The sequence below is a fragment of the Canis lupus genome, chromosome 17, assembly GCF_048164855.1.
Source record: "Canis lupus baileyi chromosome 17, mCanLup2.hap1, whole genome shotgun sequence".
NCBI classification, from domain to species: Eukaryota; Metazoa; Chordata; class Mammalia; order Carnivora; family Canidae; genus Canis; species Canis lupus.
Genome location: NC_132854.1, coordinates 30737388 through 30764513, shown reverse-complemented (window position 1 = coordinate 30764513; position 27126 = coordinate 30737388). Strand labels below are relative to the sequence as shown.

Sequence of the window (27126 nt, the reverse complement as noted above, 5' to 3'; positions counted from 1 at the left end):
GTTATTATCTCTCCACCCATCTTCCTGGTTTCCTTCTGGATTGTCTCAACAATATTAAAAGATCCAAGTCTTTCTCTATTCATCTCAAACTCGAAAGCCTTCACTTGATTCCATTTCCTCTGTCTTCTTATAACCAAACATCTTGAAAGACTTAATCTACTCATTTTGTTTTTATTTTCACTTCCTCTGCATCTATAAATTCTTCAACTTACAATGCCTTCCTTTAAGACTGCTCCTGCCAAGATCATTGATGAATTCATTGTATCTAGATCCTTTTCAAAACTTTGCTTCTGCAGCTTAACACTATTAACCCTTCCCAAACTGCTCTTTCTTTACTTTCAAGATATGCCATAAAGTAGTTGGAAGAAGTCCTCAGGAAAATCAACTATGGAGTCAAACTCCCTGACGCTAGTGGCCTTGAACAAATTACTTAACCTCTCTGTGCTTTAGTTTTCACATATGTAAAATGGGAATAAAAACAGCAATTTATAGGGCTATTGTGAGGATTACATAAATTACTGTATGTTAAGTGGGGAGAAAGTGGCAAAAAGTAAACACTGGTCCTAGCTTAATGTCTTACCTCTTTGGCTAATACTCTTGGCTTCTTTGTTTTTTCTTCTTTTTTTCTCTTACCTATTTTATAAACCAATGTTTCTCAAAGTTTAGGTTTTGAATTTGAATCACTCTGCATAGTCACAAATTCTTGAACCTCATCTGAAGATGTACTGAATCTAAATCTTCATATTATTGGAAAATCTCCTTTTTAAATAAGTGCTCCAGATGATTTTGATGTAGACAGAAGTTTGAGAATCACTGATATTGGTGTTTCTCAAGATCCTGTCTTGGAACGTCTCCCTTCACTCAAAATGGAAGATGTATTTCATCTGCTTCCATGATATCATGAGTATTCCAAGTGCTAATTCTCTCAAATTCTTTTCTTAAGGTCAGATCTGTGATCTTCACATTTGTATAGACAATGTGAATGTATCTTTTATATATAACTTTGCATGGATATTTCAGAGATATCTAAAACTTATCACATCCAAAACGATTATCTTCCTCAACCAATATCTGTTCCTCCTTCAGTATTGTAAATCTTTCTACTTAAGGTCAAACTGTGAATTTCACTTTTTAATTCTTACTTCTCTTTACTCCATCCCCTTCAGCCATCAAGTCTTACTGACTAAATATCTTTTGAATCTCTTTTCATTAGTTCAAAGGATTAGCACATCTCATCGCACTAAGTCAATAATCTACTAAAGAGACTTAACCTAGTCATGCCTTTTGATCATCTGTCCAATTATTCTCCATATTCCACTATGATCTATATAAAACACAAATCTAATTGTGTTGTTCCCCTAACTGAAAGCCTTCAATGGCTCACCATTGTTCTCTGTTACTGGCACAATTCCTAACTCCTGCTTTAACTTATGCTCACCTTGTTAATTTAGTATAATGTTGCCTATGAAGAGAACTAAATATGCTACACAAAATATTTTTAAAAATGCCTAAAGGCATTGTAGAGCAAAAAGCCCCAAAGAAGTAGGAAACCCAAAGACATAAGGCTGGCATGTAAGGGAACCCAATAATCGAAGGGGGCGAGGTAAATGAATTCCTGAAGGGCTATCCTAGGAGAAATGGCAAATCGAAAATAGACAAATACTTTTGTAGGAAATGAAATTCAGTTTTCAGCCATTTCAATCTCTGACTGGATTAACTTGATCTATTACTGGAATCCCCTATGCATCTGTCAGAAAACAAATGAAAATCCTCTTTGGAGGAAAATAAATCATCCCCCCTAAAGTATTCCAAGCTTGTATTTATCAATAGCTCTCTAGACCTGAAATATTGTGTCTACATTTGGATCACTGAAATGTCTGTTAAATGAATATATAGTAAATAATAAAACTTCTCTAGCAGTGAAATAAATTACCTTCATCATTGTTATGGCAATATACCGAGCCTCCTTCACTATCATTGGTTCATATGAAACATCCAGCTTTGGTGATGCCAGCCCGCCAAAGGTCATATCAGTATTAGAAGGTGCAGCTGCTACTGCAGGGCTGCCAGGGATCCTTTGAGGTTTTTTCACTTGCTCTTGTTGTAAAGATGTTTTTTTCTGAGAAACAGGAACAGCTTTCACTTCCACCTAACCATATCACAAAAACCAAATATTATTATTATATAATTGTCCATGACACATTAAAAGAAGCAATTAACAAGTACAGACCCATAACTCCATAAATTTAATGTGACCACTGGTCTGTCTTGGGCATTCCTTTCAGAGGTGTGCCAGAATGACCACAAGATAGTTCTACAATGTGAACCTGGAACACATCGTGTAAAAGAGGCCTTGATTTTTGGAATAAATAACCATAGATATCAAAACATAAAAATAAATTCTACCATTCATAAAGTACAAGATAGCAGAACAAACCTACACTGAATTCTTGAATTCTTACAGGGAATAACATTAAATTACTTTATCAGGTAATTCAAGTATGAATGCTTTTACACAATCTCCACATATTTTAAAGCACTAAACTAATCTTGGGTCACCAGGGTGGCTTAATCAGTTAAGTGTCTGCCTTTGGCCCAGGTCATCATCACAGGGTCCTGATCGAGCCCTGCATCAGGCTCTTTGCTTAGTGGAGAGCCTGTTTCTCCCTCTCCCTTCTGCTCATGCTCTCTATCTCTATCTCTCTCAAATAAATAAATAACAACTTTATAAATATATATATAATTTATACATAATAAATTATATAAATACAATTTATTACATAAAATTTTTTAGAAATCTCAATTTCAGCTGTAATGTTCTGCAGAAGAAAATGTACTCCATTAAGAAGACTTAAAAAATAACACATAATAAAAAAATTTGGACTGACATAATGCCCTGGAAATACAACAAATCTTTCCTTCCTTCCTTCCTCTCTCTCTATTTATTTACGTTTTTATTTATTTATTCATGAGAGACACAGAGAGAGAAGGCAGAGACACAGGCAGAGGGAGAAGCAGGCTCCATGCAGGGAGCCCAATGTGGGACTTGATCCCGGGACTCCAAGATCACACCCTGGGCCAAAGGCAGGCACTAAACTGTTGAGCCACCCAAGGATCCCCTCCATCTTATATTTAAATTACAGAAGTTTAAAGGTATATAGTAAAATTCTTCAGCTTATATACACTGCCATCATTAAAAGCTTTAAACTTTAAATGTAATAAAAAGAAAAAAAGGGAAAAAATAAAAAGTAAATGCTTTCAAATTTAAAGACACTTGACTTTTTTAAATTACAGCCACTAATTTTATACATATATTTTGATTTAATCTTTGTTTCAACAACTATATTTACTCTAAATAAATTAACATCAGAAGCACATTTGCCCATGTACTATAAACCTTGAAGTAAATCACTGAACAATTTTATAATGAGTACTGAGATGTTGTAGAATAATAGCTATTCTGCTTCCTTTTACCAACTACTCTGTAAGTGAGCAGGATTTTGTGGCTTAACCAATTCTAAGTTTCAAACAACCAAATCATTTTGTAACATATCTTTGAAGGGGTGGGGGTGGCTGGGGAATTGCCTATAACAAATTTTCATTCAATACACATTTCTTTAGAAATATACTAAAAGTTTTAAATGAGATATTTACATTAATTGTATCATACTGGATTCATTTTATGCATCACAATATGCTCCAAAATGTCATTATTAACTAAAGTTTCAGGAAAGAAGTATCCAGATAACTATATTCATTAATACAGCACTTGATATTTCCATTCTCCTTTTTTTTTGCCATCCAAATTCATGTATTTCTATTTTTTTAATTAAGTTTCTGATTCTAATTCCAGTACAGTTAATTTACAGTGTTTCAGGTATACAATATAACGATTCAACAATTCTATACCTTACTCAGTGTGCTTATCACACTAAAGGTATACTCCTATCACCTATTTCAGCCATCATCCTCCAGCCGACTTCCCCTCTGGTAACCATCAGTTTGTTCTCTATAGTTAAGAGTCTGTTTCTTAGTTTCTCTCTTTTTTTCCCTTAGTTTTGTTTTTTAAATTTCACATATAAGTGAAATTATTTAATATTTGTCTTTCTCTGAATTCTTTCGCTTAGCATTATACTCTAGGCACCATCAATGTTTTTGCAAATGACAAGATTTCATTTTCTTTATTTATAGCTGAATATCCCATTGTGTGTATGTGTGTGTGTATACCACCTTTTCTTCATCTCTTCATCTATCGATGGACACTTGCACTGCTTCCATAATTTAGCTATTGTAAATAATGCTGCAATAAACATAGAGGTGAATGCATCCTTTTGAATTAGTGTTTTTGTATTTTAGGGTAAATAACCAGTCGAATATGATTACTGGATCACAGGATAGTTTTATCTTTAGTTTTTGGAGTCTCCATCAAGTATTTCTAATTTAATATATATCAATATTATATTTTGAATGTTGTTTCAACAGTACCAAATCCAAAATATATTGAGTCTTTTTTAAATTTAAATTCAATAAACATTTAGTGTATTATTAGTGTATACAGTTCAGTGATTCATTCATCAGTCTTATACAATACCCAGTGCTCAGTACATCACGTGCCCTCCTTAACATCTATCATCCAGTGTATTCGAGTCTTTTAAAGAATACATAAAAAATTTTTAAATGTGTTCTTTCACTGAATTACTCAACCACTATATATTAAGGGCCTTCCCTCTATGTGCGTATATGGACACTTTCTTATCCTTCCCTTGAATCACCATAGCTCCTAACAAAATCCAAGAAACAAACAACAATTTGGAAAAGCGTGTACTAATTAATTTAAATAAATCTTTTAAACAATTTTTTGGCTTTTTCTATTTATAAATATAAAGACTGCAAATGGACTCTAAAAATCACTTGTGTTTTCTAAAATTTTATTAGTTAAAATAGTTAGTACTTTGATGACTATAAATTTAATTCTGATATAATTACCTTCATATTTGGAACATGTACCACATCCCCATACTGGTCTTTTGTTTGAACAGTTATGGTGGTAGGCCAACCACAACGAATATCATCCTTGTTAAGGATTAAAGATGTTTTCTGAGGATCAGCATAGGAGTCTGGCTGAAGCCACCTGGCAGTGATGAAAAAACAAGCAAAACTAAACATTCATAAATATCTTTAATGATTAACATGAAATTAAACCAAATGAATAAAACTTGTATCAAACGAAGTGCTAAAACGGTATCTTCATTTCCCACCCAGTGACAATCACGAGCATCTCCCTTGCAAATTGTTAATGACAAATTCAATAAAAATATGCCAAAGTATAGGAGATTTCTGGTTTTAATAAATAAAATAGAAATAATTTTAAAATTAGAAAACTTGAAATTTTAATATGGCTGACATAAAATAACTGAGAAAATGAATTTAGGTTATATATATTTGAAGTCCTAAGTACACTCATTCTTACTGAGGAAGATGTGCTGTAATCTGCCAGCCTGAAAACCTGGGAAAGAACAGCTCCTCTGTAAAAGCGGTGATAGAAATGGCATTCTGTTTGCTTGAGAACAGCAAGGTTAAAGATACACTGTTAATTTTCTCTTCACACAATTTTTCAACTATTGTCCCGTACTACCTTCCCTTCCATGAAAATTCTGTCAAATTTCTATACTTTGGGATATTCATTCTTGAATTCATTGTATGATCTACATTCAAGTTGTCTTGGGAGATGAGTAATAACTAATTCTGTCACATGTTACACAAAGTTAGCAGTGAGGCTGACTTAAAATATTTTCTGTTCTCCAGTCAACATTTTGGTTTTTGGTTTTTAAAAACTACAGAGGAATCTCTTTAAAAAAATAAAACTGGGAAGAAATTAGACTTTTCTATTTATTAGTAAGATCACACAAGCCAGTCTATTGTTTTCTTTTCATTAAAAAAAGAAAAGCAAATAGTAACAAAATCAATGAGAACTTTACAACCTCAACTGATTACACTTAAATTCTTTTTTTATATTTAAATTCTTAATTTATATTTGTATTATTGGTAGACTTCAAAAGAAATCTTATTAAAATAAAATACAGTGATAAATTTTATTCTAGATAGTAAATGTTACTATCAAATACATACACTTCTCAATTATACCATGTGCACCAATTTTTTAAAATAAAAGTTCACCTAGGAAACTTTAAATTCATCAACTACCATGTATTTTAAAAACATTTTATATTTACCATTTTATATTTCAGCAAGTATTTACTGAGTATTTACCATTTTATATTTCAGCAAGTATTTACCATTTTATATTTCAGCAAGTTCAAAACACACAAACCAGATTATTTTTGGCTGCATTTTAAAATCCTAATAACTTTCCTTTTGTTTCTCTCCAGAAATGAAGATTGAGGCAAGTCTTGAAAGTCAGTAATTGTAGTACTTAAATAAAGCATATTACCTTGCAAGCCTCCCACCACTTGATCCTGGAACACAAGCAATAAAATCATCCAGAAAGGACTGTTCATTGCTTTGGATTTGAAGTGGTAAGTTTCCTTCAAGTGCCTCTAATATAGTTGGTGAATGAGAAAGAGCTAAGCCCTTTCCAAGAATACCAGAATGGGTTTTGCACACCTGATGAGTAAAAGAGAACATTTATGTGTTTTAAAAATGTAAAATTTTAATTACTTGAGTTTCTTGAACTTGCACACAATTTTAGGTAAGCCTTTCTGGGGAAAGTATTTTCTCTCCATGCTCCAGTACTCCTTTAGCTAAAAGTAGATAATATCCCCAGAAGGGAAAAAGATGAGATAATACTTCCAGCCTCCTTTCTTCCACAAAAATAAGTAACACATCGAGATCTGCATACTAGCCAAGACAGTACACCTCTACCCACGCTAGCCCTCCATGTGCTATGTCCCCATCTGTCTGCACCAGGCCTCTCTTCTGCAGGCAGCTGTGGAGGTCTCCCAATTTTTGTGTTCCCATTATTGGCATCATTTCATGTGGATTATCTCTGCTCTCTTAGGTAGGTGGGTACCAAGGTCCTGCCTTGGGCTGAAAGTGGACAGAAGCCTGACTGTGGCTGCACATAAACTCCATTAGCCTGTCTAAGCCTTAATTAAAATTAAGAAAAAAGGGTAGACAAAGCTGAAAGTTTAGTTCTCATTGATGTGACAAGCAAGTCTTATGTTTTGGAAAGACCTGCTTTAAATGCTGAAACTCTAGAAACTTTTTAGTAACGATGTATTTCAAAACAAAGTATTTTTCATAGAAAAGGATTATACTTCCAGTACTATCACATTTATATAACAGTACCTTTGTATTCTACAAGATACAAGACACAAAAACCATGATCTTTAAAGTCAAACAGACTTGAATTCAAATCCTGACTTTGGACAAATACTATGTGCTCTTGAGCTAACAAGTTACACACAATTCCTGAATTTGCAAAATGTATAAACTGGTGATCAAATAACATCTCTTTACTATGACTACTATAAAATTTAAATTATATAACACATATAAAGTACATACTACATTGCCTAAAAAGTAGCAGGTCTTTTTTTTCTCCCCTTAAGATTTATTTTATTTGATAGAGAGAGAGAGAGAAAGAGAGAGAGAGAGAGAGAGAGAGACAGAGAGAGAGAGAGAGAGTAGGAAGGAGCAGAGGGAGAGAATATCCAAGTGAGAGAGAGAAAGAGAGAGATAGACAGAGAGAGAGTAGGAAGGAGCAGAGGGAGAGAATAGCCAAGCAGACTCCCGCTGAATGCAGAGCCTGACACTGAGCTCTGGAGCCCAATGAGGGGTTTGCTCTCACAGCCCTTGAGATCAGGCCTGAGCTGAAACCAAGTGTCGGATGCTTAACTTAACTGACTGAGCCACCCAGGTGCTGCAAGGAGCAGGATTTTAATATATGTTAGATCACCACAAGCCAAAAATATGGGCAATCCGGGACATCAGATTTTTTTTAACAGAAACACAATAAACACCTCTTTATATCTGGCCTAAGTGACATTTTATAAGCCACAATAATCCCTGTAATAATGAGTAACATATGAGTTCCTTAATGGTTATGTTTGATACTGTATTTGGGTTTTTTTTATACTGTATTTGTTAAATGTTTATTGAATTTTTGTATATCTTAAAGTAAAAAGAATTAAAGTTTTTTTAAAACAAAAAAAACAGAAACAAAAGCTGGTGGATCTTTAAAACCCAGAAGTTTCTTAATATTATTGAGGATACCAGGGCTCCCTACAATTAAGAGAATAGTGATCAAGATCACGGACTTTGTAACCCAATGCCAGAGTTCAAATTCTAGCCTGGCTGCTTACTAGCTGTGTGATTCTGGGCAAGTTACACAAGTTTTCTAAGCCTCAGTTTCCTTACTTGTAAATGGAAATAAGAGTCTACCTTTCACGGGGCTGCTGTGAGGAATAAGTGAGTTAAAAATATGCAAAGTGTTTAGAATAGTAGTTGACATGTCAAGATCAAATAAATGGTTGTTTCTGTTATTACCGCTGTGATCAATTCATCTCAGGAAATAAATAAGATGCAAACTACTAGCTATAGATATTAGAACTGAATACTAGCCTCTATCTCCTAATTAGTTGAATTCTTAGACAAATTTACAGAATTTCTTTGAACTACAGTTATTTTAACATTAAGGTACAAGAGATAAAACTAACCTCAAAATGTAAATCCTAAAATAAATAATATTAAAGATACCATAAACTATAAAGTGCTATATAGATATTATTTTAATTACTACTACTAAAACTCTTTTTCCTATTTTTCTAACTGGTAAATAGAACTTCTTTCAAGATCCAATTTAATTGTCGTCAGTTCTGCAAAGTCCTCCCCTATGCCCCCGACCCTTGGTAACTTTTCTTTCTCTAGCAGGATTTATATCTCACTCCAGATTTAACAACTATCATGCAGCACAGTAAGAGTAGACTTGGGTTTCTCTCACCAAGAAATTATGAACTATGTATTTTTATTCACCAATGAACAGAATGAAGTACTTATTGAAAGTACTATATTCAAGAAAAATAAGGTTGATCTGAATGAAACTACTGCTTTGAAATTAATGTACAAAATTTATATTTATGATGTTTGGGACAATACCTGCAATGCAGCCTCTTCAAGAATTTCAAGATCTTCCTCTAATTCATTACCTGTTATGTGAATGAAAAGTTTCACCAACATATATCAGTATTTAGCTTAACTTTCTAGTCTTTTGCATTCATTACACCTTTTTCACAGTTCCAGAATTCCAGACCGAAAGACTGAAAAGAACAACTAGCATTCTGGCTCAGTCTCAGTGCTTTACATTTTAAGATGTAATTTTCAGTGCAAATATAAACCATAATTCTCAAGGCAATACTCAAAAAGTATTCATTGTGTGATTTGCAAGATATATACACTCTATTATATAACATACAACTACATAAATATATATTTTATCTTGCAATATATATTTTTTGAGTATCTGTGCAAGTATGTACAAAAATTGCCATTTCAAAAAATAGATGGCATATAAATTTGAACAGGTATTAACAAATTTTCTTCAAAGGTTACACCTATTCTTTCATGTAAATAAAACACAAGATGTCTCATTTGCTCATACATGCAACAACATCCAGGAGGAACAGGGGAACTGAGAAGTATGGAAGGGAAAAGGAAAAGGGAAGGGAAGAGAAAAGGAAGAAAGAGTAGAGAAAGAGAAGGGAGGAAAGAGGATGAAGTGGGAAAGGTAGTCTCAGACTGAGGGGCTATCGATGGACTTCTAGGGGTGAAAATTGGGGAAATATAATAGTAATGTGTTTTATTTCCAAACACTGTAAAAACACATCTTAAATCATGTCCAAGTATCATAGAATCAGTAAAGATTTTTAACCTTAGTTTCATATTTACCATCTAGATTATAAATCAACTTACAGATCATACAAATTTGTATCATATTAAGAGGTACTATCTCTGCTACTGCCTCATTTCCCTGCTGTGCCTCACATGAAAACTCTAGTTCTAAAGAGCTATCTATCTATTCAACCTGTCTCCCCATTCTGACTACGCATTCTCTCACTCCATTCTAAAGGCCTTCTGTTTCTCTCATTTTATTGATCTATTTCTTGTTCAGCATATAAATAACCAACAAGGTTTTCCATCCGATGACAGATTTTAATTGACTTCTCAATTGCATTCAAAAGGCTGATGAATGGGGGATCCCTGGGTTTGGCGCACCTGCCTTTGGCCCGGGGCATGATCCTGGAGTCCCAGGATCGAGTCCCGTGTTGGGCTCCCAGCATGGAGCCTGCTTCTCCCTCTGCCTGTGTCTCTGCCTCTCTCTCTCTCTCTATGTCTATCGTGAATGAATAAATAAAATCTTAAAAAAAAAAAAGGCTGATGAATGTCCACTGTCTCCTGGTTTTACTCCTACCTCCTTGGTTGCTGTACACCAGGGTGGTTTTTAAACCCTCTTTCACTTGCCTGTCCATTTTTGATACTCTGGCAAATCCCACCTTTGATCCTGGGTGATCTCCTTGTTCTCATTTGCATTCTTCTTCCTAGCTTATCTTTCACATGGTCTGTCTTTAAACATCAACTGTTCAAATGACATTTCCACTGACTTGTCCCCTGAGTGCCAGACAATGAATATTCAATTGTCTACCTGGTATGTCCACTAAGATATTTTTTGAAAGATTTTATTTCACAAGAGAGAGAGAACATACAAGCAGAGGGAGTGGCAGAGGCAGAGGGAGAGGAGAGGTAGGATCTCTACTGAGCAGGGAGCCCAATGCAGCGCTTGATACCAAGACCCCAGGATCATGACCCAAACCAAAGGCAGATGCTTAATTGACTGAGCCATCCAGGTGCCCCTGATATGTCCACTAAGATATTTTTAAAATATCTTAAATTTTTGGCTTAATATCACATATCCAGTGCTTAACCCAGTGCCTGGCACATAGCATTTATGTGCCTAGGGAGGGCTTTTTTTTTTTTTTTTTAAAGATTTTATTTATTCATGAAGGAGAGAGAGAGATGGAGAGAGAGAGAGAGAGAGAGAGAGAGAGAGAGAGGCAGAGACACAGGCAGAGGGAAAAGCAGGCTCCATGCAGAAATCCTGATGTGGGACTTGATCCTCCTGGGTCTCCAGGATCAGGCCCTGGGTTGAAGGTGGTGCTAAACCGCTGAACCACTGGGCCTGCTCCCTAGGGAGGGTTTGTGTGCATGTTTGTATGTGAAAACAAAAGACCAGAGGATACTATTCAGTCTTCATTAAAGAAAATTCAAACTATCAGTATATTAAAGTTACTGCTCATGAATGTATGGGACTACTGAATTCATTTTGCTAATTTATTTCAGAATGTCATAAAATAAACATATTCTACTCTTGAAATTAAAAAAATATATATATATAAACACCTAGTACTTGACCAGACTTACCAATAGGAAGTGCTAGATCCTTTTTCATCAAAGCTGCAGCACAAACTCCACCAAGATTGGCTAATTCTTTTTCCAACTGAATGACTCCCTGGAAAGAAAAGAAAGAAAGAAAGAGAAAAGAAAAGAAAAGAAAAGAAAAAGAGAAAAAAATCTGCTGCTTTAAAAAAATTTTTGGAAGATAAAGTATTTGGAAGATAATGTGGATTATCAACATAATGTGATTTGTATCCAAGCATAACTTTTGATACCAGAAGGAAGAACATGTTGGTGAGTGGTTAAATAGAGAGTGGAAGAGGGTGAATAATATGTCTTCTGCATGTTATAAGGTCCAGGCCTATAGGCTAACTGTCCAAAGAGTTTGTCATTCACTACTTTGAAGTAATGTGATCCTTTTTTTCACCTGTTGTTTTACTGTATGATTTGAAACATTTAGAAGAGATAGGAAGTTAGTCCCATTGTGAAATCAGGTTCTATTATGTACTCAGGAAGGTAGAGCCACCTGAGCAGATTTGGAGCAGGCACAATTATACTCTCTTTAAAGGCTACATTATATTGCACAGACCCGTTCTCTTCATGTATTAAAAGTGGAAAAAAAATAGGAACACTACACAAAACTAAACTATAACATGTTTTATTTTTTTTTACATGTTTTAAATTATACACCCTAATTTAAAATAAATTTCAGGCTTCTTGAACATAGGCAAGCAAAGAGAACTTTAGTTAATAGCAGCCCTCATTAAAAAAAAAAAAATAGCAGCCCTCAGAAATGCAATCTTAACAGAATGAGAAGATAATTCATTCTTACCTCATCAGGTCCAGGGCTAAACTCATATCCAATTGCAAAACATTTAAAACCATAGAAAGAAGCTTTGTCATCTTTCACATAATCTGATGCAGTCTCCAATGAAAAAAGGGCCTCATTTCCTAAGAGAAAAAGCTAACATTGAGTTCAAAATCTGAAACAATTTCATTAACATTTCCCTAGCTTTTTTTTAAAGATTTTATGATATATATATATATATATATATATATATATATATAATATAATAGAGAGAATGAGAGAGCAAGTGAGCACGTGCAAGCAGGGGAAAGGAGAAACAGATTCCCCGTCGAGCAGGGAGCTTTATCCCAGCACCCTAAGATCATGTCCTGAGTCAAAGGCAGATGTTTAACTGTCTGAGTCACCCCAGTGCCTCTCCGTATCTTTTATCTATCTCAAAATAGGCAGCAATACAAACAATACTTTTAAAAAAGCCCAGTCTTTTTGAGGTGGGCGGTGTTCCTGTATCTGCTTGAATAAGACTGCTAAAAACACTGCTAGCCAACAAACAGAACCATCCCACATGAATTATTATTTTTCTCTATGACCAAGCTCTCCTTATCAAATGTTCTACCTTTCTGTTACATGACTTATCGTTTTTCATCTGTCAATTACTAGAGTAACCTAGGTTAGTTAGCCTTTTCTGTTTCAGAGTGAGCAATCCTCTTACCTGGCCCCTTACAAACAAATAAGGTGGGTCAGACTAGAAAAAAGAAGCTTCTGAATTCAAATAGCCTATGAATTTGAGGAATCACAAGAATACTGATGGTTAATCAGTTAAAAACACAAGAGACTACATACAGTTTTAATAACTTACAAACTTTCTCTGAAAGGAAAACACCAGTAACAGCAATAACAAAAGTGCTGCTTCTGTCTCTTGCTTTCTCTCTCTCTCACTCACACACACACACACACACACACACACACACCCCTCCAAGCCCGAAGAACTGAAAACAACAGCTTTAACATAATTTAGAAGGTTAGGTGGTTGACCAATTCTCTTGATTGGAAAGGAGTCCTGGTTAAGTTCTTAAAGTCTTGCACTCACTAGGAAAATAAAAGATCAAATTCACTTTTTCTATAGCTTGCTCCCAACTTTACAGCCAGCCACTCCTCAATATTAACTCTGCTTTGGTCAAGCTATCTTTTTTTTTTTTTTTTTTTTTTTACAAGATCCTCACAACAGTTTCTCTTCTAAAATTCAGTCATGCTATATCCACTGTCCAGGGTTGTCTTCACTATTCAGGTGCAATCTGGATGCGTAGTAGGTCTTGAAGAACTCTTTCTAAAAGTTGTAAACATTTTCAGTGATGTATCCTTACTAAACATAATTATCACAGATGCACAGATTTTACCATATAAAAGAAAAAAATAACTTACCTGGCAACACTAAAACCATAGTAGGCCACCCAGAGGACCCTGAAAATTTCTTTAATTCTATCCAGGAATTAAGATTTTCATGAACAGATGTCAATTTTGGTCCATATCCTGAATTTTGAACAGTTCTGACAGGAATCAACAAACGAAGGACATCTTCTGACTGTGCAGTGCCACACTGGGGGTCAAACTCGATTGTCATCCACCGTACACATTCTGGGAATGTCACCTGAGATCAACAGGCAAGAGAACACTTTATTTGTTAAAAAAATTTGACTTTTGTTTTTTTCCTATTTTAGAAACAGCTCATACTGTAAAGATGATGCTTTCAACATACTGTAAACTGATTTTAAGTAAGAAATTAATAGAGTAGCTTCAATATAAGAAATCAAGGTATTCACATTAAGCATCAATTGTCCTGACTCTCTACTTACAAGATTTACTTCTTTCTACCTAATGCTTAGTTGACATTACATTAATAATGTTTATAAGCACACAGATAACATTTAAAAAATATTACAAGGCTGTTTAGTTTCCATAAAAGTTGAGCTATCTAATTTTCTTGTGGAACACTTTATTTATATAATAAATTTTCCATTTCAGTCAGAATGCATTTAAGGAATTTAAGTAGGCAAATGAAAATATAGTTTGATGGGTAAAATATATAGATATATTGATAGAAAGTGAATAAATCTCTAAAATGTAAGGTTTTAGTCACTTTAAGGTTATCCACTATTCATAGGATGTGCTATAAATGATACTTTTCATTAGCAAAATACTTCAGAACTTCATGTATTAAAAGAATAAACAGTAACACACGACAAGGGGTGCCTGGGTGGCACAGTGAGTTAAGCATCCGACTCTTGGTTTTGGCTCAGTTCCTGATCTCAGGGTGTGAGATGGAGCCATACAGCAGTCTCCACATTTAGCGGGGAGTCTGCTTCTCTCCCTCTCCCCGTGCCCATGTGCACCCACGAGTACACTCTCACTCTTGCTCAAATAATAAATCTTAAAAAGAAAACACACACACACACGATGAAAACCTAGATTTTTATATTTTCCTAAAGTTTTTATAGTAAATAAAACTTAAAGTTTTACTATAATATGAGTTTATGATGGCGTATAATTATATGTATTTTTAAGGCCACTTTAAGCTTCTGTCATCATCATGGTAGAGAAATTTCTGTTTTGGTAATCAAATTACAATTAAATAGGACCATGTTAAATAGTATATTATGAAACAGTTATAGGATATGATACAAGTATTAAGAAATTTCCTAAGTATGATATTGGTCTAAAAACATTAGGACTAAGGCAAACATTTTTAGAAAAGGATTTAAAAAAGAATCTCCATTTAAATGAAAAGGTCAACCTTGTTCATAATTATATAAATGTAAATTAAAATGAAAGTAAAATACCATTTTTCCCATTTTATTAGAAGGTCCAATATTTAACCATTTACTCTGTTGGGGAGGCTGTGAAAAAACAAGTACTCTCAAATATGGTTGGTGGGGACATAAAATGGTATAACCTCTACAGAAGAGACTTACTCAACATCTAGCAAAGATACTTATGCATTCACCTTCTGAATCAGTAACCCTAAATGTATGAAGCATATGGTTCTTCATTCCATTTTTGTTTGGCCCAGCAATCCCACTTCTAGGAATTTAAAGATATATTTCTGAATATATTAATAAAAATCCCCAAACATATGCACAAGGTTTTCACTACAAAAAAATTTACAGAGGGATCCCTGGGTGGCTCAGCAGTTTGGCGCCTGCCTTCGGCCCGGGGTGTGGTCCTGGAGTCCCAGGATTGCATCCCACATCGGGGTCCCTGCATGGAGCCTGCTTCTCCCTCTGCCTGTGTCTCTGCCTCTCTCTCTCTCTCTGTCTCTCATGAATAAATAAATCAAATCTTAAAAAAAAAAATTTACAGAATGCTGAAATGCTCATACATAAGACTGAATAAACTATATCTTCACAGTGGAGTACTAAACAGTTATAAAAAAGAATGAAGATGATCTCTTTAAGTGGATATGGGAAGAGTTCTATGCATGTTGTTACATTAAAGAAGTACAAAATAGTATATTTAGTGTGCTAACATTTTTATATAGATTTTATTTATTTTCTTGAGAACGAAAGAGGAAGAGGGAGAAGCAGACTGACTCCCTGCTGAGCAATTAGGACACCAATGTTGGGGAGTGGGGGGGGAGGCTGGATCCCAAGATCCTGAGATTATGACCTGAGCCCAAAGGCAGATGCTTAACTGACTAAGCCACCCAGGTGCCCTGGTGTGCTACCATTTTTAAATAAAGAGAAAATTAAGACTACATCTATATCCATCTATCTATTTTTCAAAAAGGAACACAGTAAGGAAACATCAGGATATTCAGTGGAATAGTGAGAAGCAGAGAAGGGAAAGGGCAGGGCCTCATAATTCTGAGCATATTACTTTGTATAATGTTATTTTTGCAGTCATTAATATTTTACACATTTAAAAAATAAAGTTAAGTCAAGCAAGATGGGGGAAAACTCACAAAATTAAGTACAAGAAACCAAACTAGCCTAACTTTTTTGCAAAGTGATCATAAAGCAACCTGTATATATAGATAAAAAGTACTACAAGTAAATCCTGAATATAGTACTTTGTTATATAATGTCAGTGGGATATATTCTAAAGACAAACATTTTGCAAGGAAATTGTTGATTTTACTTAGTAGTTTTATTTTTTACAATGACAAGTAAATGGGATAGGCATAAAGAAAAGACTGCTATGATGTTGATTGGAACTAGTGTGGAGTATTCAAAAACTGATAAAAACTTAGTGAAAGGACATAGAATCCAGCATGAATGAACTTTCACTAGCCAAATCAATTAGAATTTGAGCATCCAAATGTATAATGACAGCAAAGGATTATAACATTAAGCAAAAAGAAAATAGTTAAATCTGTATCTATATAAAGACATAAAATGAATGAATGGGTGTTTAAAACTGGAGGGATGGGAAAACCATCTTTTACAACAGAATACCACATGGAAGGAATAACAGGATTAGAAAGCCACCACTTTGAAACCACTATAGCAACAAGTGATTTGTGTATGGATACTAAAACCACAGGGTGAAATTTGTTAGGGAATGGTAGTTTTTACATAGTTTCTAGCCATCTACATATAAACCTTTTCAAAGGAAAAAGATGCTTTTCTGGCAGAGAAATTTGCCAGATATCCTCTTAATCAAATAGTAAGTACTTTTGATACGACATTCTGAGAAGAATCACCTATGAAGTGCTGCTGCCCAAAACACTTGACCTAAGTGTAATCACTAGGAAACAATCAATCAAGTCTAAATAAAAGGAAGCTTTTACAAAATCATTGATTTTTTTTTTTCATAAATGCCAATGTCACGAAAGTCAAGGAAAGCCTGAGGCACTGCTTCAGATCAAAGGGACACAGCGAAGACCTGACAACCAAATGAGCCCGGCTGAATCTCAGATCTGAGTTTAGAAAAATGCTATAAATGCTGTTATTGGGGCACCTGGCAAAATGTTTAGCTTATAACATGATATACTACTTCTATTTATTATGATACTATAGCATCAATGTTAAATTTCCCTAAATTTGATTAGTGTGTTGTTGCTATACAGATAAATAAATCACTGTTCTTAGGAATAAGGTGATAGGTCATTTTCACTTACTCTTAAATGGTTCAGTGATAATAAATACAGATACATAAATATAACAAACGTGGCAAAATGTTAACTGATTAAGCTGATTGAAAGGCATATGGGTGATCACTGCATAAATCTTACTTTTTCCTACAGGTTTGAAATGTTTTAATAAAAAGTTGAAACACATGGGGAATGAATAATATACACTACATATGTGCATCTGTATGTGACCATGCTTACATTAAAAAAACAACAGAAGGATAAACTACAAAGTCATGATAAAATGAAATGATGAAATGTTACCTATGATAGGGAAGGAGGGAACAGAGTGAGGGGATAAAGGTAAGAGCTAGACTTCCCTAAATACCCTTTGCTTTATAGATTTGAATTAAGATAATGTAATAATTTAACTTGTTATAAAATAAGTTATAAAAAGCAGTGCCTAAAATCTTAAAACAAAAAGAAATGATGCCAAATATATGTCCAATTAGTGGCATAATCATAAACAGATTATTCCAACTTACTTTAAAACACAGTAATTAACCACACTTACTCACTTTAAAGGAGTAATTTCTTTATACATCCTAGCTGGGATACAGCCAACAAACAAAAGACACACATATCCCCCAAATGAATAACCGACTTTCTAATTCTAATATTCCCAGTGTCATCAGGGACAGTAATCTAGATGTATGAGAAAGATTCAAGTATTCAAGTATAAATAAGGTCCTGTGGACCTTATTTCGAATTAATATCATCAGTACAAACTTGAGGTATTTGATCTTTACAAAAAATATATATACATAAATATATCTATATAGAAATATATACACACATATAAAAATAATGTGTGCCTGTGTGTATAAATACATGCACGTTTCTGTGGGACTGTATGTACTAGTTCTGTGCACTTTAAATATTTAGAAACAATCACCAATCCAAGAAAAATGAGCCAAATTCTTCTTGCCAAATTTTGGCTTTTATATACCTATCACCATTAAAAAGAACCAGGGAATTTTGTAAAAATGGCTTTGATTTCAGATATGAGGCAAGAGATGTAGAAGATGAACCTAGAACATCGTATACCAGAGAAGGACGATGCTATGAATGACTACAAAAGGTATGTCTAAAGGATTCAGAAGGCAAGCTGAAGAGGGTCCTATCTAACAAAGACATATGATCCAGTATCTTAAATAAAATTTAAGGAAACAAAAGAAGTTAGAGGGGAACTATAGATAACAAGAGACTTCAGAGACATAATAAACCATCACAATGTATGGATCTTTTCTAGATTCTAATTCAAACAGTTAAAAAAATGAAAACTTATTCAGACTCTAATTCAAACAATTAAAAATGCACAAGATCACATGAAAGAATTTGTTTTGGTGTAATAATAATATGGTTACTTTTTTACGGGTCCTTATATTTAGAGATGCATAATGAAATATCCATGAATGTGCTTTAAAATAATCTAGAAAGGGATAAAGGGGTGGGGAATAAATGAAACAGGTCTGGCCAAGAGGTGGGTGGAGGGATAGGTGAAATTAGGTGATGGGGATTAAGGAGTACACTTGTGAGGAGTATGAGTGTTGTACGGAAGTCCTGAATCACTATAATGTATACCTGAAACTAATATTACACTATATGTTAACTAAGTGGAATTTAAGTTAAAACTTTAAAGAGTTGGTAACTACTGAATCTGGAATGATGCTAAGTGGAGTGACTATATTAGTTTGTCCTTTTTTGTTTACCATAGTCTGTAATAAAAAGTTGAATATTTTACAAGCACATAAAACTTATAATTAAATTGATGAAGCAGATGAATACTTCCTCTCCTCAATTTATGTGATACAATTTATTTTTATTTTTTATTTTTTTTTATGTGATACAATTTAAAACGCAAGCAAGAAGGACTCTGGAATACACTATAATAATATTCTATTTAAAAATGTTTTATATGGTTTTGTTTTACATAATTTATATTAGAGAATCGTAAATCCTACTTTGGATATTCAAATTTTTGGAGTTCAGGTTATGGCTTAAGTATCAGTTCCAAAAATATGATCTTTAAATTTTAATGCTTATATCCACCACTATTACAATACATAATATGCAGTTTCACATTACATACTGTACTATACTTGCAAAAAATATGAGAGCAATTCTCATAAATACAAAGCTATATGCTTTAACAATAAAAATTCTATCTTAAACTCTTTTGTGTATCTGACAGTGCCTAAACACCTGCTGATTTCTATATTTAAATACTATAAAAAAATTATACTTCTAAACAGAGGCAAAGTATCCCTTAAGATATCATTATAAAACAACAAACCAAGTTTTAAATTTAAACTCTGCCTAGGAATCGGTGCCTACCTTGTAGTGCATCACACATGCAGGCTTATAGGGGTGCTCACTCTCTATGACAGCATAGTGATTAGAGGTTGTACAAGCAGAGAGGCCTTGCTCAGGCTGGTTTCCTGTAGTGCTATCTGTTGACTGATTAGGATTGAATGCAGGGGGTGCATACTTCTGATTCAAAATGGCAACTGAGGGAAGTAACTGTTGGACAAGGCCAAAGACCTCTACAGCCACCTAGTATAAAAAGAAATGATTAAAAGAGATAATAAAAGTGAAAATTGCTTTAAAATTATTAATTACTATAATTGTTGGTTATCCCTAATTACCAAGGACATTACTGAGAGTTCCTCTAAGTTTTCATTCAAAGAAAATTTTGTTCTATGGAAAAGAAAGATTTACCTTAGATGTCTTAGATGTTATATGAAAATAACCTCATCTATACTTTTAAACACTTTGCCTTTTTGTAATCTGCTGTAAACTGGTTTTACTCAATATCTAATTATGCCAAAGAATCAATAGTTTATGATTTCCTCCATGTTTTGACTATTTCACAATTGTAAAATACCCTTATCCTTCTACATTGATATTCTTATCCAAAAAGACTTGGCATCAACTTCCTGAATTACAATAACGTAAGTTAACTTAAACTTTCCTTATATGTCGTAATTCTAAAGTAAATTTCTCATTCCCAAATTCTTCAAATGTAAAGCCAGTAAGTAAGCACAGTAATACAATAAACAAAATGAAGAACAGAGAGATTTAACTGATAACTTCTACCATTTAACTCGTCTACCTTTGTGTGTTACTTGTAACCTAGATACTTCAAAGATTAAAGTGTTTATAAAGGAAAAATACAAAGTCTAAAAATAATGATATTTTAAAAAATACAAAGAATTACAGAATTAAATTACACACCTTGGGAATAGCAGCAGCTACTGGTCCTATGTAGGCTATAATAAGGGGAAGCAGCATGGAAAACAAACTGGAAGAGCTAAGCAGTTCTGGAATGTCATCAGCTAAAAAAGTCATTAAAACTATAGTTAGAAGGTAATTTCATTGTATTGTATATATTCTATACTAAATCTATATTCTATTCTCTTGAGCAAAATAAAATTATAGTTGACGCTGAATGCTTGTAAGAGACCTGGCCCTATTCTAAGGGCTTTATATACATAAGCCATCTCAATTAATCCTCAGAATAAGATACTTTTATTATCTCTGCTTTTTACAAGGGGAAATCAAGGTACACGTTAAATAACTTATCCAAAATCATATACCTGTAAATGATAAAGTCAGGATTAAAACCTACAGTAACAGCCATGATTTTAAACCATAATAGTTGATACCACACATGACTATATGCATGACATTAGGCTAATTACTTAATTAGTATGTGCCTCAGGTTACTCCTCTGTACAAACGAGTAATAACAGTACTTCCCTCACTGTATGTTACGAAGATGGGAGTTAATATATGTAAAACACTTAGAAAAATGCCTGCACATATTAAACACTACAAAAATGCTGTTATTAAGCTATATTGTCTTCTATTTTACCAAAGAAAGCATCTGGCTGATGGACATTTTAATCATTGATCTATGAGCATGATTCTGGAAAGATAAGTTGAGTCTAGGTTGAGATGACCTCTACATTAAAGGCCAATTATTCCCAAATACTTCTTTCTATATATGTTGTTGCATCAGAATAGGATGCACTTATTTAAAAATACAGTTTCCTAGCCCAACCCAAACCCCTAATTTGGATAGGTCAAACATTCTTTATTTTCAGCAAGTTTCCCAGGTGATTTACTAGGTGATTCCCAAGTGTACACTAGGCTTAGGAACAAATGTTACAGATAACAGTAAGGCTGGGTGGATAGCAATGAATCCTTTTGTAAATGAACTCTGCTGTCAGTGTAGAGGATGACTAGGTAACTAGATGGGGAGTGGGAGAAAGGTGGCTGTGAGATTGCTGGGATGTTATCCATCCATGAGGAAGAAGACACATGCCTGTACCATGGTAGCTTGAACTATGGAAGAACAGATAGGGGAATAAAAACTGGAGGGATGCCAGTGGAAGAATTCACAGAACTCAAATCAGATAAGTGAGTTTGGATTAGTCAGATCTTTGGGTGAATGGTGATATCATTACTGGAAATAGGACATATAGGAAGAAAACCACACCTAAAAGAGAAAACAAAATGCTTTTTGACTACTAAAGGAAGGATAAGGCAAAGACTCAGCTTAATGAAGAGTTTTTCTCTTATTAGATTAACTAAGAAAGTAACAGGTATAAGATAACTGGTTTTTACATTCTAAAAATCCTGCATATGGAGAGTATGGCTTATACAAAATGAATGTATATGTATGTACAGATCTACAATGAATAAAACACTCTGGGATTCTGTAAGATGGTTCCTCTCAGTAACTCTGTGTAGAAGTTACAGAATAAAGAATCTAAAATATGACTATTAAGAAAATAAAAGTCTTACCATCCACTGCAAGAGCTCTGTGCAAGAGGTCTTTTGCGGCTCGAACAACAGTGCTTACCACAGAGAGAGCTCTGCTACAGTTTTTATCTTCTTCGTTGGCTTTACTTAGAAGCTGGGATTGTAAATCTCCATCAAATTCACTCCTTTAAGAAGAGTAACACACGAGATTTTACATGGTAGGTAAAACATGATCTAACCCTCTTATCATATCTAGATTAGAGCTCCTCACTTAAAGTTAAAAAAGCTAAAGTTGTAACTATATAATTTCAAGAAGTGATAGGACTTCAAAGAAAAATAAAGCAAAGTAAGGAAATAAAGTTATTTTAAAATAAGACCACAGAGAGTCTATTTTAGGAACTGATATGTAAACAAAAGCCTGAATTATATTAAAGAAAAAAAAAGCTGAGGGAAAATATTCAGGTGAAAGGAAGAGTAAGATAAAAGCTGAGACAAGAACAAGATCAGCAAGTTTAAGGAACAGAGTGAAGACAAGTGTGACTAGAATGAAAGGAACATGGAGGGTAACAGGAAGCAGATCATATGAGCTTTGTACACCTCTGTAAGACCTTATAATTCATAATGGGATGGGAAACTGAGAGGACTCTGAGCAAAGGCAGAACTTGACCTGATGCACATTTCTGTAAGATTCCTCTGGCTGTACTGTGCAGAACTGACTGTAGTAGGAACACAGCAAAAGGAGGGGGCTGGTTAGAAGCTGTAAAGTTACCCAGGGAACAGTAGTGATGGTCTGGATTAAACTGTTAATTATGGGAGTCAGAAAAGGTCAGATTTAGAACATTTTACTTTGTTTAATTATTAATTAAGTTTAGAGACAGAGTGTGCACACATGGAGGGGGAAGGGCAGAAGGAGAAAGAATCTTAAGGAGACTCCATGTTCCAAGGGGCTTGATTGTACAACCCTGAGATCACAACCTGAGCTGAAATCAAGAGTCAGATGCTTAACCCACTGAGCCACCCAGGTGCCCCTAAATTTAATTAATTTTAAATTTAAAACTAAAGGCATTTAAAGCTTGGTGGCAAACATAAATAATTAAAACACTGTATTCTGTGTAAGAAATAAAGTCTAGATAGCAGATGCTTCTAAGGGGCTCTCCAACTTTTTGAAATATATAACTTCTGTGCATGATATGATTTTAATGCATGGTTTGAGATTATCATGGTGCTATGTAACAAAAAGTTTTTCACGATTGGGTAAAAGCACTAGAAAACGCTTGTATCTCGGCAGCAACACCCCACCAGGAAGCTATTTAACACCTACCATTTCTGTTTTATTTCACATGCAGAAAGGCAGGAGAAAAATCTACATCCAGGGTAATAGTTTTGTATTAATTGCCCAGTGTTCCCAGACTGTTTATGAAGGAAAAGAGGAAGCAGAAAGTCTCTGAAAGTGATACACAACCTTGGTGCTCTGAGGCTAAGTCAGGATGAGGGTAAATACAATAAATGGTACTCACTACCTAGGATTCTAGCTAATTCACTAAAAGAAAAACTCAAATAAGGTGACAAATGTATATTTAGATTTTTTTATTCCAAATTGTTATCTTTCTCTTTTTGTACTATTTACACAGGGAATGGATAAGAAACATATTATGTACTCTAGGACCCCAAGAACTGGATTCACAGATATCAAAATATACTACAGACTAGATCACAGGATCAAGGCAACACTAGTACTTGGATAGTTTATTGGATCATTAATTTTTGGTATTTTTTAAATGAAATTAATAAATTCCATTTAAATTGGAAACTGCAGACCACACACTACAAAATTGACAACAAATAGCACATATGCCCAAGACATAAAAATTTCAAAGATATTAAAGAAATAATGACAAAAACATTTTAAAGGATTCCCCTTTATAGTAAACACTGAATTTATTAAAATGAGATCTTTTTACATGAATTAGCACAGGTATGTGCAAGGCAGTTACATGTATAATTATAACTGTGCCTTTAGCATTTTTACCTTGGTAATAAACAGTACATCTTCTGTCACTTTAAGATAGTTCCCTTGTCTCTACATACACTTATCTATAGTAGAGTATTTATGGAATCACACACACTCACCTGTAGTAGAATACCTGTGGAATCACACACATTCACCTGTAGCAGAGTATCTGTGGAATCACACATACTCACCTATAGTAGGATATCTATGGAATCATACACACACTCACCTGTAGCAGAATATCTGTGGAATCACACACACTCACCTGTAGTAGAATATCTGTGGAATCACACATACACACTCACCTGTAGCAGAATATCTGTGGAATCACACACACTCACCTGTAGCAGAGTATCTGTGGAATCACACATACTCACCTATAGTAGGATATCTATGGAATCATATACACACTCACCTGTAGCAGAATATCTGTGGAATCACACACACTCACCTGTAGTAGAATATCTGTGGAATCACACATACACACTCACCTGTAGCAGAGTAACTGTGGAATCACACACACTCACCTGTAGTAGAGTATTTGTGGAATCTGTCCTCTGGTTTGGTTTGTGCCATTACTACTCAAGCTGCATGTGCTGAATGTGAATGTCACACCATCAGGGCACTGGACTGTGGTCATTCCTCCATCTCCGTTGGCTGTACGGCTTCCATAGTTCCTCAAGCGCACAGCATATTTAACATTTTCCTTCACGATAAAGATGTAAAACATGTTTATAAGGTACAGAGAATATAAAAAACCTGGACAAATATACTGAATTCCTTTGGCATATTTATAGATGATCTCATTGAACACATTTGTAATGAATCAAACAGAAAGATAAGTAACATCTACTGATGTTTATTTTCAAAGAAACTAAGTACTTCATGTACTTAGTACTTCATGTGCTTTAATCAAATGAATCCTTAAAATGACCTCATGAGGTAAGTACTATTACTATTTCTATTTTACAGATGAGGAATCTGAGGCACAGAGAAGTTAAGTAACTCATTCAAAGTTACACAGCTAATAAGATGGAACTAGCATCTGAATATAGGCAGTCTGAAGTAAGTTCCAGCTCTTACTCACAAGGTAAAGAGTATTAACTTAACAAAAGACTTAAACTAAATAATCTAACATTTCTCTTTGATGGGTTTAACTTTTGAAATAATTTCAAATGTGGGAAAAAAATAATAGTGAATCCATAGATTTTTTAATAGACACTTAAAGACAGAATTAGGTGGAAAGAAATGGGAAAAAATATTCATAAGCAAAAATTGTCTCAAATAAGATACACTGTGCATACAAAACATGAGATACAGACACTGGTGCCTTATGATCTATGATATAAACTTCATAGTGAAGATTTTTTGTTTTTTTGGTACCTAAACTCTTTTTGATAATGTCTCTGATGAACTTATCTTATCCAAAATTCTGCTCTATAATAAAAATAATAATTTATCATTGAATTTAGAATTACTCCATTCATTGTAAATATTAAGTAAAATTTATTTTGCTTACTACTTATTTACTGCTATATAATAAAGTTATATGAATAAAAAACTTATATAAAGTAACAGTAACTTTAATAGTTAATACTCTATTAAGTCCACTTTATTAAAACGTGAGTTTTGAAACAAGAGAAGGAAAGACAGGAACTCATATTTACTGAGATTCTATACTGTGCTAGGCAGGGAAACAAGTACTTTATTTCATTATTATTATTATTTTTTAAAGATTTTATTTATTTATTCATGAGAGACAGAGAATGAGAGAGGCAGAGACATAAGCAGAGGGAGAAGCAGGCTCCTCTTGGGGAGCCTGACATGGGACTTGATCCCAGGACCTCAGGATCACAACCTGAGCCAAAGGCAGATACTCAATCACTGAACCACTCAGGTGCCCCTTTATTCCATTATTTAATTTCATCTGAACAATACTACCATGTAGGGGCTTTCCTTTCCAATCACAGATAAGTCCCAGAGTGGTTAAATAATGATGTCCAATGTCTTAGAGCTACTATGTGGAATTGCAGGCATCTGAAGCTAGTTCTATCTGACTCCAAAACCTAACAATACTTTCTATAATACCAGATTTTAAGAGACCTTTTGCAAAAATAGAATATAATACAATATCAGGAGTACAGTAGTGACTCTATAAACATTTAAAGTACCACTAAGGAATATTTTTCATTACTTTTTAAGTTCACTACATAATAATGCCTCTTATTTACAAAAGAACCATAATTGAAATTACCTTTAAAGGAACAACTTTGTCAAGTCTGATTTCAGCTATATCACTGGGTGAATCATCTGTTGTATAGGTTCCTTTGACTAATTCTAGAGATGTCCATCTGTGAGAATGAGTTGAATCTCCTGCATGTTCACTCTAATTAAAACAAAACAAAACCCACCATATTCTTTATTGTTTTTAAGCAGTTTATTTTCTTGCATATAAAATTATCCATTAGCATTTCCCCATACACACTGAAGAAAAAATCTTTGGTATGCTAAACTATTTACTTTTATCTGATTTCCTGAGGACTCTACAACCTAAATTATTTAAATGGACTTTTCTCATTTGATGTCTTAAAAAGATTCCCACTTCTTCATTAGAAGAGTGTGAATCTAATTATAGAGCCTAATGAAATAGGGAAATAAATTAATTGCTAAAAAGAATCAAGATACAGACAGATTTCTATTTATTATTAAATGATTTATATGGTACCTTTCTGTCCCATTTTAATAAAATTTTGTGAAAGCTCAGATTCTTTAAGTAATTTAGAGAAGATAGCAAGATACAGTTTAATCAATCAATAGTACCTTTACTAATAATCATCCACTAGCACTCTATGACAAAATTGTTTTAATCATTGGTATAGGTAATAATATCGATCTGAATATTGTTCTTGTTTCTTAAAAAACTACAATAGCAAAAAAAATTATACAGAAGTTATAATCAGGGGCTTAGCTATGTAATTTCTAATCTTTTCATTTAACATCTCC

At 33.9% G+C, this 27126-nt stretch overlaps 1 protein-coding gene across 16 annotated transcripts in view; it reads right to left on the bottom strand.

The window, feature by feature from the left end:
* The window catches only part of MYCBP2 (MYC binding protein 2), a 259127-nt gene that overhangs the window by 95349 nt on the left and 136652 nt on the right, over positions 1 to 27126 (bottom strand). For all 16 annotated transcript variants that reach the window (XM_072782680.1, XM_072782681.1, XM_072782690.1 and 13 more), the window contains 12 exons: positions 26378 to 26509; positions 24651 to 24829; positions 22155 to 22297; positions 20580 to 20680; positions 19680 to 19898; positions 13637 to 13862; positions 12242 to 12360; positions 11437 to 11524; positions 9118 to 9167; positions 6452 to 6624; positions 4987 to 5131; positions 1934 to 2149 (listed from right to left, as the gene is read on the bottom strand). In XM_072782680.1, coding sequence (XP_072638781.1) covers positions 1934 to 2149; positions 4987 to 5131; positions 6452 to 6624; positions 9118 to 9167; positions 11437 to 11524; positions 12242 to 12360; positions 13637 to 13862; positions 19680 to 19898; positions 20580 to 20680; positions 22155 to 22297; positions 24651 to 24829; positions 26378 to 26509 — 1791 coding nt within the window. The remainder of the gene's footprint in view (positions 1 to 1933; positions 2150 to 4986; positions 5132 to 6451; positions 6625 to 9117; positions 9168 to 11436; positions 11525 to 12241; positions 12361 to 13636; positions 13863 to 19679; positions 19899 to 20579; positions 20681 to 22154; positions 22298 to 24650; positions 24830 to 26377; positions 26510 to 27126) is intronic.